The sequence below is a fragment of the Gymnoscopelus braueri genome (genome assembly GCF_963280865.1).
Source record: "Gymnoscopelus braueri genome assembly, chromosome: 18".
NCBI lineage: Eukaryota > Metazoa > Chordata > Actinopteri > Myctophiformes > Myctophidae > Gymnoscopelus > Gymnoscopelus braueri.
This window is the reverse complement of record NC_137618.1, coordinates 19,885,813-19,901,000: the sequence shown is the minus strand read 5'-3', so window position 1 is coordinate 19,901,000 and position 15,188 is coordinate 19,885,813. Positions and strand designations below refer to the sequence as shown.

General features: G+C 42.0%; 1 protein-coding gene across 1 annotated transcript in view; it reads left to right on the top strand.

Annotated features, from left to right (window-relative positions):
• The window catches only part of LOC308073730 (partitioning defective 3 homolog B-like), a 381,612-nt gene that overhangs the window by 275,541 nt on the left and 90,883 nt on the right, over nucleotides 1–15,188 (top strand). The window contains exon 22 of the mRNA XM_080412818.1: nucleotides 11,791–11,911. Within this exon, the coding sequence (XP_080268944.1) occupies nucleotides 11,791–11,911 (121 nt within the window). The remainder of the gene's footprint in view (nucleotides 1–11,790; nucleotides 11,912–15,188) is intronic.

Below are 15,188 nucleotides of genomic sequence, written 5' to 3'. Positions count from 1 at the left end.
CTTAAATATTTTTTTTAGGTATTTGTACTTTACTTGAGTATTTTCAATTTATACTTTTACCTCTACTCCATTACATCTCGGAGGCAAATATTGTACGTTTACTCCACTACCATTATTTAAAAATGTTGCCCTATTTACATTTCGGACATTTGAAAATAGCCGATCTACAAGCTCACAATGCGTTGCGATGCGATTTCTATTTTCAAAAGTTTGTATACATTTGAAAACTTCTGAAATGGGACATTCTGCACAATGAGTACTTTCTACTTTTGGTACTTTAAGTACATTTTGATGCCAATACTTTAGTACTTTTACTCAAGTCAATTTCGAATTCCGGACTTTTACTTGCAACAGAATATTTCTACATTGCAATATTGGTACTTTTACTGCAAGTAAAAAAAATGTAGTACTTTTTCCACCACTGCTCAGACTCAAGTTATACTAACGGACAGGATTATATAGTTTTAGACACACAGACTCCCTCTGGCTTTGTTTAACTGTCCATCTACTATACACATGTATCTTTATAGCTATCAATCTTTTTCTCTCACATTGCATGTACAGAGGCGGCTGTGCTAGAGTGTGATCAAACATTAATGTCGTTTCTAATGGATTTGACAAATCACTCAGTCAGTCCTCCTTGCTTTGGAAACCATGCGGCGCTGCTGGAGCGCTGGTAATGGATACGACCGCTCGTTCGGCGTGGGCTTTTAATTATTGACCATGTCATTAACCCTTTAAGACCGGGAACGCATCTGTGTCATTTTTAGATTTCTTTGGGCTATTAAAAAATAGCAGATCTACAAGCTCATGGTGCCGCGCTATGAGCTTGTAGATCTGCTATTTTTTTTTAATCGTGATTCTTTTTTTTACTCAAATCTTTGCTTTTTTGGGGGGTTCCTGCTGGAACAAAATATTTTGAGATGGGGGGGTCAGTGGCCAAATACATATAATTTTGGGGGTCTTTGACATGAAAAAAGTTTGAGAACCACAGACTATAGCATCATACGTTTTTTTGTAAATGTTTTTTTCAAATGTTAGGATTTAGAAGACATTAGAATCCCTCAAAGATTTGAGTTACAAATGTATGTTCGCTTTAGAAATATATATTCAAAGATTTGCACACATTTTCAGGATTTATCTAAAATAGCAGATCTACAAGCTCATAGCGCGGCACTCGGTGCCGCGCTATGAGCTTGTAGATCTGCTATTTTTGAATAGCCCAAAGAAATCTTAAAATGACACAGATGCGTTCCCGCCGGTCTTAATGGGTTAAAGACCAACACCGTGTTACCAAACCCTGGCCCCAAAGTCATACATTTCACACTTTCATACTCAACGTTCAAATGTGTCATCAAACAGTACGTGGTATATTGACTCTTTTCACTGCCCAGCACAGACTTAAAGGGATAGTTCACCCCCAAAATGACTTTTTTTTCTATCGATTAGTCACCCCATGGAGACTTGAATTCATGGATATGTTTAGTTTTTTGTCGCATTCCTAAGCTTTGATGACCAGCGGACCGGGAGGCAGCGGTTCCGGTATAGGATACACAAAGGCGACTCTAGGTGTCTCCTACCGGAACCGCTGCCGTTCATCAAATTATTGGCTTAGGAATGAGACAAAAACAAAAAAATATCCATCAATTCAAGTCTCCATGAGGTGAAAAAAAGTCATTTTGGGGGTGAACTATCCCTTTAAAAGCATGCATATCAACAACCGATAAAGATTTCAAATATGCGATATATTAAACTCTGTATGTTCATGCTACTACAGAATGTCTTATGTTATTAGTATTTTATTTTTTTAGGGGATATCACTTATCATACCTTTAGATATTAATGGTTTAGTTGACACGTGGTGATATTAAATGTAAATGTAGTTGACATAATGGTGACATATCACTAAGCCTGCTTTTGTAATGACAGCAGTGTTGTGAGGTGGTTGTATCATTGAGTCTGGCTTTTGAGGCTGCATTTCATTGCCGTCGGGTGGAAACCTCTGTTGTCAGAATTCAGCAAATCTTTGAATATATATATATATTTTTTAAAGCAAAAATGTTTTACTCAAATCTTTGCTTCTGGCGGTCCCTGGAACAAAAACATCTAAAAATGATTTCAGTATGTTGCTATATCCCTGGTGCTCCAACTTTTTCCATGTCAAGGACCCCCTGATATGTATCAGGATCCCCAGCTCAAAACATTTTATTCCAGGGACCCCCCTCGCTTTAAACATACATATTCAAATATTTGCACAACTTGTCAAGATTCTTTTTTTTAAATAGCAGATCTACAAGCTCATAGCGTGGCACTCGTTGGCTATTGAATAGCCAACGAAATCTTAAAATTACACAGATGCATTCCCGGTCTCTCTGGATTAATTAATTAGTTAATTTAAAATATGGAGATCGGTGATATATTTCCACTTAACAAATGATTGAGCTGCTGAAGAAGACATAAAGTACATAAAGATGTTGCACTTAATGTTTGTTTTTATTTGTTTGGCGGGGGAGGGAGTTTTATTGGAAGCGTAGTGCAGCAAATATTTATGGGTGCTGAAAGAAAAAGAAACGAGAGATGTTGCTCACAGATCTTTCTTTTCTTTTCTTTTCTTTTTAACCCATTAAGACCGGGAACGCATCTGTGTTATTTTAAGATTTTATTTGGCTATAAAAAAAATAGCAGATATACAAGCTCATCGCGCGGCACCGAGTGCCGCGCGATGAGCTTGTAGATCTGCTATTTTTGAAAAATCGTGAATATGTGTGCAAATCTTTGAATATACTGTGTATATTTTGCTTTACATTCTATAAATGTCTCCTAAATCCTAACAGTTTTTTTTTTCCGTTTAGTTTTTTTCCTTATGTTGCTATAATCAGTGGTTCTCAAACATTTCCATGTCAAGGACCCCCATCTCAAAAAATATTTTGTTCCAGGGACCCCCCCATGTTCAAAGATTTGCACACATTTTCACGATTTTTCAAAAAATAGCAGATCTACAAGCTCATAGCGCGGCACAGAGTGCCGCGCTATGAGCTTGTATATCTGCTATTTTTGAATAGCCCAAATAAATCTTAGAATGACACAAATGATGCTTTCCCGGTCTTAAAGGGTTAAGGTGAAATTTTGGGGGGGAAATAAAAGTTTTATAGTGAGGTTTAGTAAATATTTATGGCTTGTAATGATGAAGACACAGCCCTGGCTGCTGCGGGCAGTGTCATATATCTGAGTGGCTGCCTCACCGTGTTATTAATGGGAGAGCCTTCTCAATTATTAATGCCAGCGTTATTAACAGCTACGCCCCCGCTGCCCATTCTGATTTTAAACATTCATAGAATTATTATTGGCATGACAGAGTGATAGTGGGAGATTGATCTCCCTCCCTGTGTGTGTGTGTGTGTGTGTGTGTGTGTGTGTGTGTGTGTGTGTGTGTGTGTGTGTGTGTGTGTGTGTGTGTGTGTGTGTGTGTGTGTGTGTGTGTGCGTGCGCGTGTGCGTGCGTGTACTCAATGGTGTGTACTCAATTGCTTTACTTAAGTAAAAGTATCAATACTGCCATGTAGAAATACTCTGTTACAAGTAGAAGTCCAGAATTAAAAATGTACTTGAGTAAAAGTACTAAAGTATTGGTATCAAAATGTACTTAAAGTACTACAAGTAAAAGTACTCACCATTGTGAGCTTGTAGGTCGGCTATTTTCAAATGGCCGAAATGTATATAGGGCTGAAGTGGTTGATGTATGTTTTGTAATAATAATCAAAATCTGCAAAGAAAATAGTAACTACAGTCTTCAAATAATTGTAGTGGAGTAAATGTACAATATTTACCTCTGAGATGTAGTGGAGTAGAAGTAAAAGTACTGTTGTTTACTCCAGTAAAGTAAAAAAAATACCTCAAAACTGTACTGAAGTACAGTACTTGAGTAAATAGTACTTAGTTACTTTACACCACTGCAAGGGCATTGTATCATGCTAGGGGGGTGAGGTAGCCTGGTTCCAGACGAATCTGCCTTTGCAAAATGTCATCGCACTTTAGCCCTCGGCAGATTAGGTCTGGCCCCCCTCAATAGAGATTTCATTTCTCTCCCTCCGAAGTCGTGAGGGACCAATCAGGGCCCAGTATCCAAATGTGGGCGGGCTTATCACCTTATTTGGAGCAATGACGTACAAGGAAGCACTACTCTGATTGGTTCGTACAAGGAAGCACTGCTCTGATTGGTTTAGGTCTAACCAATAGAGTCCGTTTGGATCTTTTTGTAACCGCCCCTTGGAAAAAAATCTATCGTTGATAGGGACCAGACTAATATCCACGCAGTGTGTCGTGTGATATTGTCTGGCCACGCGAGGCTAGGGGTGAGGTGCATTCTGAAGAGGTGAATTTTCAGACTGTGGCTGAAAATGGAGGGTGAGTCTGCATTTCTGACTGCAAGGGAGAGTTTATTCCACAGCTTGGGAGTGTGATGATGGCAAGTATTGTTGCATTTATTCTTGTCCCAGACCCGCTCTGTGTATCAGCCCCAGGCTAAGGTGTCACTCACTCCTTTTGTTAACTCTAAACATTCTTGAGGAGCTATAACAGCATGTACAGTAAAAGGCTAAAAGCAGGATGAAAGGCTTAAAGCAGTGGTTTTCAACCTTTTTCATATCAAGATCCATTATTTATTCAGCTTTTGAGCCACACGGACCACCATTTGATGAGATTTAGACTCTCAGACCCAAAACTTTGAATATTTCTTCTACATTCGCTAATTGTGTAGACTTCTTGTAAATTAGGTAATGCAGATGTTCAACAATAATTTAACTCTTGAGAGCGTAAAATTAAACCAAATGGACCCAGGTTTCATTTTACCCTCTCAAGGGTTAAAGATCGTTAAGGGTCCATTTGGTTACCAACTCTCCATCATTTAGCTGGGTACCACCTGGAACCCCCTCAAGGACCAGTGGTGGTCCCCGGACCACTGGTTGAGAACCACTGGCTTAAAGTGAAAGGAATAACACATATATATTAGTATTTTCACATTTGCCATCACGGGAGCCAGGAGGGAAAAGAGTGGAGGACTTGTGGAGCGTTGACCAGGGTGTTTTAGGGAAGGTTCGACCAGCCTTTCTGTGTTGGCTGATCTAAGTGAGCGGTATGATGGGTTACAGGGTTGGATTATGTCCTGGAGGTATGGGGGAGCCATGCCTTTGATTGCCTTGTAGGCCATGACCAGTGTTCTGTACCGGTGGCAGCAAACAGAAGGGAATGCAAACGTGGGGGAGTCAAGTGAACGTTTTGTGAGGTTGAAGACCAGACGTGCTCCAGCATTCGATCTGGATCAGTGGATCAACTGTTTTACTTGGGCTACTAGTAAACGCCTACGGCAATGGTTCTCAAACTTTTTAATTTCAAGGACCCCTAGTTTGACATGCATTAGGCTACGGACCCACATTTAATGGCATTTCTATCTCTGGGATCCCAATTTATATTGTAAAATCTATGTTAATTTAACTCTTGAGAGTGTGCAAATGGAACCAAATGGACCCGTCAGGGTCCATTTGGTTCCATTTGTACACTCTCAGAGTTGAAGACCCATAAGGGTCCATTTGGTTCCTAACTATCCATCATTTAGCTGGGGACCCCTTTGAACTCCCTCAAGGACCCCTGGGGGTCCCCGAACCCCACTTTGAGAACCAATGGCCTCGATTACAGTTCTAGGGTGCTGTTCGGTACCCAAGAGTATCATTTGAAAACAAGATATTGAAAAAGTTGAAAAAAGTTGAAAAGTTGAAAAAAGCCACATCCGCTCATCTAAATGCACGCAGTGAAAGAAAAGACTATCATCCGGAAAATAGGCAAACTAGTAAATACATAAATAAAAAGTAGTCTACTTCATTAAGAACTTAAAACAGTTGTGAAGGTGAATTAGTGGCTTAATTTCAGTTTTTTTTAAATATGAACTGATTAATCATACTTATTAGGAAGCTCAGGAATCATACTTGCATAGTATTCTGGCTACTCCAGCTCTATTGCTGTTTAATTGAGCACTAAGCAGTTAAACAGTGAAGTCATACCAGACCGCTTTTATTATGGAGCACTTGTTCCTCCAAGAGCTAATCAATAGCTACCGCAGTCTGTGGTCACCCTAGCATCTGTGCTCTTGTGTGTGTGTGTGTGTGTGTGTGTGTGTGTGTGTGTGTGTGTGTGTGTGTGTGTGTGTGTGTGTGTGTACGTGTGTGTACGCGTGTGTAGTGTACGCGTGTGTAGTGTACGCGTGTGCGTGCACAGTGCACACACGCATAAGTGCCATTGTTGTCCCAGAGTGTACGGCTCTGTTTATGTTATGTCTTTGTTTATAGCATTTTTTCTCTTTACTTCCATCTCACGCTCCTTTTTTTTCACATTAGGACATAAATCGTAAGAAGTAGCTGTGTGTGTGTGTGTGTGTGTGTGTGTGTGTGTGTGTGTGTGTGTGTTGCACACAATCGCGCACGCGGAGATGAATGCTGTATACATTTTAACACCCTGTTCTCCCAGGCCGTCTATCAAAGAAATGGAGGGGAGGAATGAGGGGGAGAGCGAGAGAGATGTGTTATAAAGGCTGTGTGTAACTGCTCGCCACACAGCCCATGTCTGACATGAAGTATAAACCAAACAGCACACAACGGAACAGAACAAAGCACAGAGGAGAAATAAACGCCGCAAACAGAGAAAAAGCAAAACTAAGAGGCTAAAAGCCCCACTAGCGGCCCCTAGAGGCTACGCTGCTCCTTACACCCAACATGGCCAAATTTATTTTTTTTACTTAACCAATCAACGGTGCTATCCTTAGAGCCCTGCGTTCTCACTAGTGGGGCTAATTAAGAAAAATGACAAATGTCACATTATTAGTGGTGACACAATGGGTTGGGTGTGGGAGGGTACAGTATATACGGTGTTATCCACTGATGGATTAACTCATTCAGTGCCAGAAAGATACATCGTCTATAGCCGCCAGTGCCAGCGATTTTCGAGTGTTTTCACTTTCTTTTGAAAAATCATAGAATATTCTTTTTTTGCGGGCATTCCATAGATATGGCCTTCTAAATCAGTAGTCCTCAGACTTTTTCGTATCAACGACCGCCAAAATGATATGTATTTTGCGGCCGGACCGCAAACATTTTCAGATGGGGGTCTGTGGTCGAATCCATATCATTTTGGGGGTCCTTGGCACTAAAAAGTTTGAGAACTACTGATTTAGAAGGCCTCGGGTCTCAATGGGTTAAACCCAATGAATACAATACAATGCAATACACCTGCTTCTCTCTGCTTTCACTCCTCTCTCTCCTAAGACACTATATGTGTTGTTTGGTGCTGTATTGCTGACACAGCCTTCTCTGGCTGGAGAATGATGCACCTACAGTACGCTCTGACATATAACACACACACACACACACACACACACACACACACCCCCCCCACACACACACACACACACACACACACACACACACACACACACACACACACACACACACGGATGTGCCTGTGTGCACAAAACATGCATGAACACATGTATATCGTGGAACGATTTCTCTTCACATGCGTGTTCACACACACACACACACACACACACACACACACACACACACACACACACACACACACACACACACACACACACCATTACATTTTGTTAGAACTGAAGAGCGCAGAGAGACAGAGCATAGAGTGCATTGATTAGAATATAAAACCGTGCCTCATCACGGTACTTTTATTTTATGCCTGAATACTGCTTGTCATTGGGGAGGTATGCAGCAAAAAAAAAACTTCAGTGTTAATTGAACTCTCAGAGGTCATTTAACACTGTGTACGTCCCAGTACTGAGGAGGGCTGGATATAATGCCAGTGCATTTTAATGTCTTTTCCGCTGCTCGTGCATTTGCTATTGTTTTGGGACGTAGGGTATAGGCATAAGTGTGATGTCTTTGTAGAGTGGGAGGGTAGTGGAGCTCTGCAGGGACAAATAGGAGATTGTTTTAGAGAGAGAAAAGTCTTAAAAGAAAGAGTTGCAAAGACTGTTTGTTGAGGGTTGGAGAGAGAGAGAAGCACAAGCAAGCGAAAGATGAATAGAGATAGTCGAGTCGGAGTAATGTGTTATTGTGTGTGTGTGTGTGTGTGTGTGTGTGTGTGTGTGTGTGTGTGTGTGTGTGTGTGTGTGTGAGAGAGAGAGAAAAGGGCGTCCACATGGGGAAGACATGCGGTTGGTGATGTGAGGCTGAGTGTAATATGTTTTATGTCCTCGGAGCTCAGGGGGGTTTGTGTTTCCGAGAGAGGAGCGGGACGCAGGGAACACGAGGATGGAGTGAAAATCTGGGGGAGAGAAAAATGGAATGGAGAGCTGGGGTTTCACACTGTACCAAAATGTTAAAATATCAGTCATAGAAAACCCGCGTCTCAGTATTTATGAAAATAGGGGTGACGTTAACCTTGAAAAATACTACCACTCTGTGAGCAAAGATCCAGTTAGTTATTGTCAAGAGGACAGAAAGTTTTTCAATGGGGCCTGACACGTTGAAATGAAATCCAAAGGAGGTTTTAGCAGCCATTTATCGTCAAGCTTTCAAAAGTTAGAAATGAAAGTGGGGAATTGAAGTGATCTGGTCCCATCTATTTTGTATTTTGTGGAGCTTTTTAGATAAGAAAATGGGCTTTAATTTGTCTGTGCCTGGGGGGGGGGGAATAAGGCAAAGAGGGCTCCTCTTGTGAATTCAGGATTTCAGAAAAATAATGAATCTAAGCAACTGCAGGCCTGCATGTTAATCCGCTACGTGCCGCGGCAGCTAGCAGCTCTAAAATATTGCTAGCTTGCGTGTCGCCAACGTGCCATTAGCGTGTCACTGGTGTGTTAGTATGGCCTGATGCTGGGTTCTCTCCCACCCAATCATTCCTGTGGAATGTCTGGCACTCTTGACAGCCAGACAAACAGACACATACACATAGACATGCACACATGCACGGACGCATGCAAACACACGCACGCACGCACGCACGCACTCACATACTCTCTCTCTCTCTCTCTCTCTCTCTCTCTGCCTCATCTTTGGGCCCCCTAACGAGGTTTAAACGAAGACCAAACTAAGTGTTCTTTGTTTTAATCTAATCTGTTCTCCGTTGGCTTGTGTGTGTGTGTGTGTGTGTGGGTGTGGGCGCGCGCGCGCGTGTGTAGACACAAATGGCGATTCAGAAGAAAAAAAACACTCACAATGCTGCGGAAAACACATGGACTCGCGTACGCATGCATTTACACACACACACACACACACACACACACACACACACACACACACACACACACACACACACACACACACACACACACACACACAATACACATGCACACAAATGTAGACAGAGAGAAAAGCACCTCTTCACATCAGCACAGCAAGACTGGTATGGGAATACAAAGGAAACATTTGCATGTTTGGAGTTGAGTGTGTGTGTCTGTGTGCATGCACGTCCATGTGAGTGCATGCTTATACGTCCATGCACATCCATTTGTGCCCATTTGCATTTGGTTACTTATATGTTTGTGTCGTACTTTGGTCTCTGTTTGTGAGCCTTTGTTTGTGTGTAATGGGGATTTCCAACCATGTTGAAAGTAACACATACACACACACATGCATAATGTGTCAGGCAGTGGGTCACATGCTGAACATTTAGGACATGACAGGGGAAGCGTATTTTTAACACATAAACTAGTGTGACGACAACCCTCGAACACATCCAAGTGTTTACTCGTGGCTTCGGTAAAAGGATGGGATTTTCTGCGTGCGTGTGCGTGCGTGCGCTTGCGTGCGTGTGTGCAAGTCCAGGAAGGCCGAGATAAATATTAGGTGAAACAGGGATGATTATGTGAGGGAGGAGTGAATAATCGTAATTTATACGGCATTGTATAACGGTGTCACATTACGAAAATAGCTGATCTACAAGCTCACAACGCATTGCAATACGACACGCTGCTGTGAGTGAGCTTGTAGATCAGCTGTTTTCCGCACATGACACTTTCATACGATGTAAATCAGGCAATAAATTGACAGAGTAAAATGAGGAGGTGGACGTATGCATGGGCTGTGATTGTGAATTCATACTGTGTATCGTTGCTGTCGGGCAGAAAACTCTCCATTATTCAAACTTTTTTTTTTTCATAGATTAACGCCCTACTTGATCGCACTACCGCGTCACACAAAAGCATCAAAAGTAGCAGATCTAAAAGCTCGAAACGTGGCGCGGAGCGACACGTTTTGAGCTTGTAGATCTGCTACTTTTGCTATTTTTGAATTTGAATCCTGGAGAGTTACAGTTTTGGACATATGAGGTTTCCATCGGACAGAGACTACATCGTCATATACTGTCAGAGTGAGCTGATCGATGCATCATTCCACCTCCATGATGGAATGATGTTCATCGAACTCTGAAAGGTTTTTTTTTTTTTTTTACCATTTCAGAGTGATATTTGCACAATTTTACTGGGTCCCTTCCCCATGTAGGGTACTACACACCTACACACATGCGCATGTACACAAGACCACAATACCATATGCGGATGATATGACTTTCCAATATTTCTGTGTGTGTGTGTGTGAGCGTGTGTGAGTGAGTGATGGCCCAGCTTCGGTATATTTAGTTTGACTGTCTTGACAGAGGGAGAGAATATTCATCAAAGATTGATGTCGCTGTTTTGTCTTCCTCTTGCTAGAGAGGAAGATGGAGAAATAGATAGAGGTGCAGCCAGAAACAGCAGGAGATTGATCTTACTGTGTGTGGGTGTGTGTGTGTGTGTGTGTGCATGTATGCATGCATGTCTATACCTGAATCCATGCTTGTGTGTATTGCTCTGAATGTGTGTGCATCGTGTATTTGATGATTTGTGTGTGTGTGTTTGCGCGCGCATTTTGCATGCAAGTTTCTTCAGAAAGTGTATGTGTTTGTGTTGATATATTTTCTTACATGTATGAATGCTTGCATGACTGTACACATATACTGTATGTGTGTATTATGTTTGTCTATGCATGGGTTGAATATTTACCTGTGTGTGTGTGTGTGCGTGCGTGTGCGTGTGCGTGCGCGCGCAGGTGTGTCTGTCAAATGTTTATCTCTCCATTCAGACTTCCATGGGTCAATGCCAGTGAAATGGCTCCATTTGAAAAATAGACAGCTCCTATTGGCTGGCTCGCCATCAGATAAGCCGCCTGATTGGTGGCGGTGTCAGGCAGAATTCTAAAAGCTCTTCACATCATTGTGAAAATGATGTGACTGGGCTGTGAGTGGTGGGTTTCTGCACTGTCAAATCCGGAGCATTATTTTAACTCTGAGAGTGTTCAAATGTTTTTGTACACCGTCAGTGTCAAAATATCACTCAGGATTTTAACTTTGCATGAACATGGTTCTATAAGATTCCTATAAGACAAGTTTCTGCTTCAGGCAGGGTTATTTGAGACTGAATTTGCAGACAGAATCATCCCCAGCACTCTGATTATGGAAAATTATGGATTATGAACAAGTAATTGCTGGAAATTCTCTATATTCATGAAAGCTTTCCAAAGCTTCACTGATGTGCTTAAATGTTTATTAATGAGAAGCGTTTGATACATGTTTCTTAAACTAATAGTGTGCTTCTGTTTATTTTCCTTGTCTCCTTGCATGCCTGTGTATGTGCTCCTGTCTGTGCGTGTGTGCGTGCGTGCATGCATGCGTGTGTGTGTGTGTGTGTGTGTGTGTGTGTGTGTGTGTGTGTGTGTGTGTGTGTGTACGCATGTGTGCACACATGTAGCGGTGTGGATAGGATCCAGCTGCTCCGAAGGGAATACCAGCAGGCCAGGAGAGAGGGGATGGCGCCAGCTTATGAAGAATTGGACCCACGACGCAGAGGACCAGAGAATGACACACACAGAGTAAGAAAGGAGCACACACACACACTCAAAGACAAAGCAGCCGGTCACATGATAAGCATTGCTTTTTGTCCTGTTTTGTCAGTGCAGTAATTGGCACTGCGCCCACTCTATCAGTCAGGTAGTGTCACAATACCTACAGTGTGGTTGCTAACTTGCTATCCTAACCACTGAAGGCTGGTTTGAATTGTACAGCTAAAGTGTGGTGTGATGTTTTTCTATAATTTAACCATTTTTTACCCCTTTTTTTACCCGAAATTATGACAATTTATTCCAGCCAACACATTTCTGTGTTGCCACTGCTGCTGTATCCTACTGGCTTACCTAGAAGTGAGGAGCTCCCACCAGTCCTCAGTCCTATTCCTTCTGTTCCTCATTCCTCACAGCCTGTAGGAGTAGGCTTCATGTAGCGACAAAGATCACTCTCCCCGGCCAGCTCGGCCAAACCAGCCTTGGATTCAAACCCCTATTATACTCCATGGTGGTGGGCCAGGTGCTTTACCCCCGCGCCACCCGAGCTCCCAACGATGCGATTTGTAATTGCTCAGTCAGTTTTTTAATGCATCAGAATAAACAGGAATCAAACTGGGTTCGATAAAAAAAAAACTACGCACCGTCACATCCACTTGTCGGACAGCAATTTCAAAGTATGTGTGCAGGAGCTCATAGAGAAGACTATTGTTGCTGTCGGGTAGAAACTGTCGGGTAGAAACCTTATCTCCATATGTTTTTTTGCTAAATGAATGCCCTACTTGAGCATGCTACAGCGTCACACAAAAGTATGAAAAGGAGCAGATCTACAAGCTCAAAACACGGCGCGAAGCGACGTGTTTTGAGCTTGTAGATCTGCTACTTTTGCTATTTTGGAATTTGAATTCCGAAAAGTAACAGTTTTGGACATATGAGGTTTCCACCGGACAGAGACGCTATGCCGGTTTACAATATTATTCTCACTGCGCGGGGGCCTTCAGGGAGCTGTACTTGTAGAAGACCTCGTTTTGTGTGGGTTAGCCAGTACAGCAATTGTTTTAAGTTTGAGCAGTTTTCTCCATCTGGTTTCATCAGTAGTCTGTGTGCTCAGTGTCAGAACAGATCGTGTTGTTCTCCGCGGAGGTTTCATCTTTGTTTCTCCCGCAAATAGGGAATTAATGGCTAGACGTCTGTGTTGATCTGTGTCGAGATCGCAAGTTGTGTGTGTGTGTGTGTGTGTGTGTGTGTGTGCGCACACACACACACACACACACTGTTATTTAGTATGAAAGAAATCACAGTGATCGCAATGTTTTTAACCCATTCAATCCGGGGCATCTCTGTCATTTTAGATTTCTTTGGCTATTCAAAAATAGCGAAAATCTTTGAATATAGATATTTTTAAAGCAAACATTTGTAACTCAAATATTTGAGTCTGAGGGTCCCTGGAACAGCTTTAAAAAATATATATTTAAAAAAAAAAATTTCAAAAATAGCAGATCTACAAGCTAATAGCGTGGCACTCAGTGCTGCGCTATGAGCTTGTATATCTGCTATTTTATAAATAAATCTAAAATGACAGAGATGCGACCCCGGATTGAATGGGTTAATTGTGCGAGTGTGTGTGTGTGTGTGTGTGTGTGTGTGCGTGTGCGTGCGTGCGTGCGTTTGGTTCATCATTCCCAGCTATCAGCTCTGTGAGCGTCGTTCACCGCATTTTTTATTGAATCCGCTGCTGCTTTATCAAAGGCTTTCATCTGACTACCACGAGATGCCCTTTGATTTGTAATGTTTCCCCGTAGACGGTGAGCTGATAGGTGATGACACCATCCACCTTTTGACTGAGTATCAGATACAGAATGAAGGTCTTACTCCTACTGTAGACGTCTTCCCATGGCAGCTGTTTTTCAATCCTGCAACAAACAAACAAACAAAAAAATCGTAATTATTATGCTCACAGATCTGTCTTATTTCACCTAGAGTTCACTTCTACTTTGTTTAGTGTGTGTGATTATTTTAAAAATTAACCACTTGAACCCTAGCAACCCTATTCTGGGCATGTTTTAACAGGCGAACATTCGGCAAAAAATAGCAGATCTGCAAGCTTGCAACGTGTTGCGAGCTTGTAAATCAGTGATTTGGTGTAGGCCTATAAGGAAAAAGGAGGGGTCAAAGTATAGACACCTGGGGGACCCTGGTTAACTAAGTATATAAGGTTTATACTCTGAATCACAAGAATAGAAGATACCACGTCCTGTAAAGCTGTTAGATTTGGCAAATAACATTACTTGCTGCCCTATCGTTTATTTTTCTGCTGTTTTCTCCAGTACAAATTACTGTGGGTTGCAGCCAGGATATATAGCTATAGTGTCACGGTGTTGTTGTGTTGTTAAGTGTTGTGCCAGCAATTAGTCTCATGCTCTGTGGGATCAGGTGTTCCACCGCTGTCAGGAGTTGTTTGTTGGCAAACCACAGTTGTCTGTCACTCGGCAGCATTTCATCACAGGTAAACGGAGATCCAAAGTTGTGATTAGATGTCATAGATCTTTGCTTGTGCGTGGTTGGAACCATGACGGAAGTGGCCATCTACTTGCTTTGAACAGGCCAAGCTTTGAATACCTGAATGCTCAAATCTGGCATTGCATTGCATCTTTGTGAGATCAGAGATCTTGAATATAGAGAAATTCCATCTATGTGTTTTCTGTTGTTGCAATAATCCATATTTGTTTCTTTCTGAGGCTTGCGGAAACCGAACACGTTCTCTGTGGATGAAATAGTTTTATACTCCACGCAGGTCCACTCTGAGTGCTGAATGTTAAACTCTGTCCACTGCTGTATATTGTGCTGGAATGCTGATTTTGACACTGGATCACCGCTCTGTTTTCATTACCCTCCCATGCACTTTGATGTAGCCTATTTGTCAGAGATTGTGCCATTTCTGGTGACGCGCAAAAGTTTGTGCTTTCTCTCTGTATTAATTGATTCTCAGAGGTTTGTCTCTCCCAATAACCGCCTTTCTTCAAAACTGACTGTCCACGGTACGTTTCTAGCAGTATAAATAGATGAATATAAATCATGAGCATGTTGAATTCCTGACCAGTCACACACAGTGTTCCCATTGGTGTCTCTGCTTGGTAGCTAGAAAGCGTTGGATCATGTACTAGTCTGTACATACAAGAACTGTTGAAACAAACTTCGGCAAGGCAATGCGTTTGTTCGTTTTCTCTGCAATTATGATTTTGTTACCTCACCAATCTTTGTTTCGGCCAAAAGGTATATTGCAGCCTTAAGTCTGCAAATTCACCCAGTT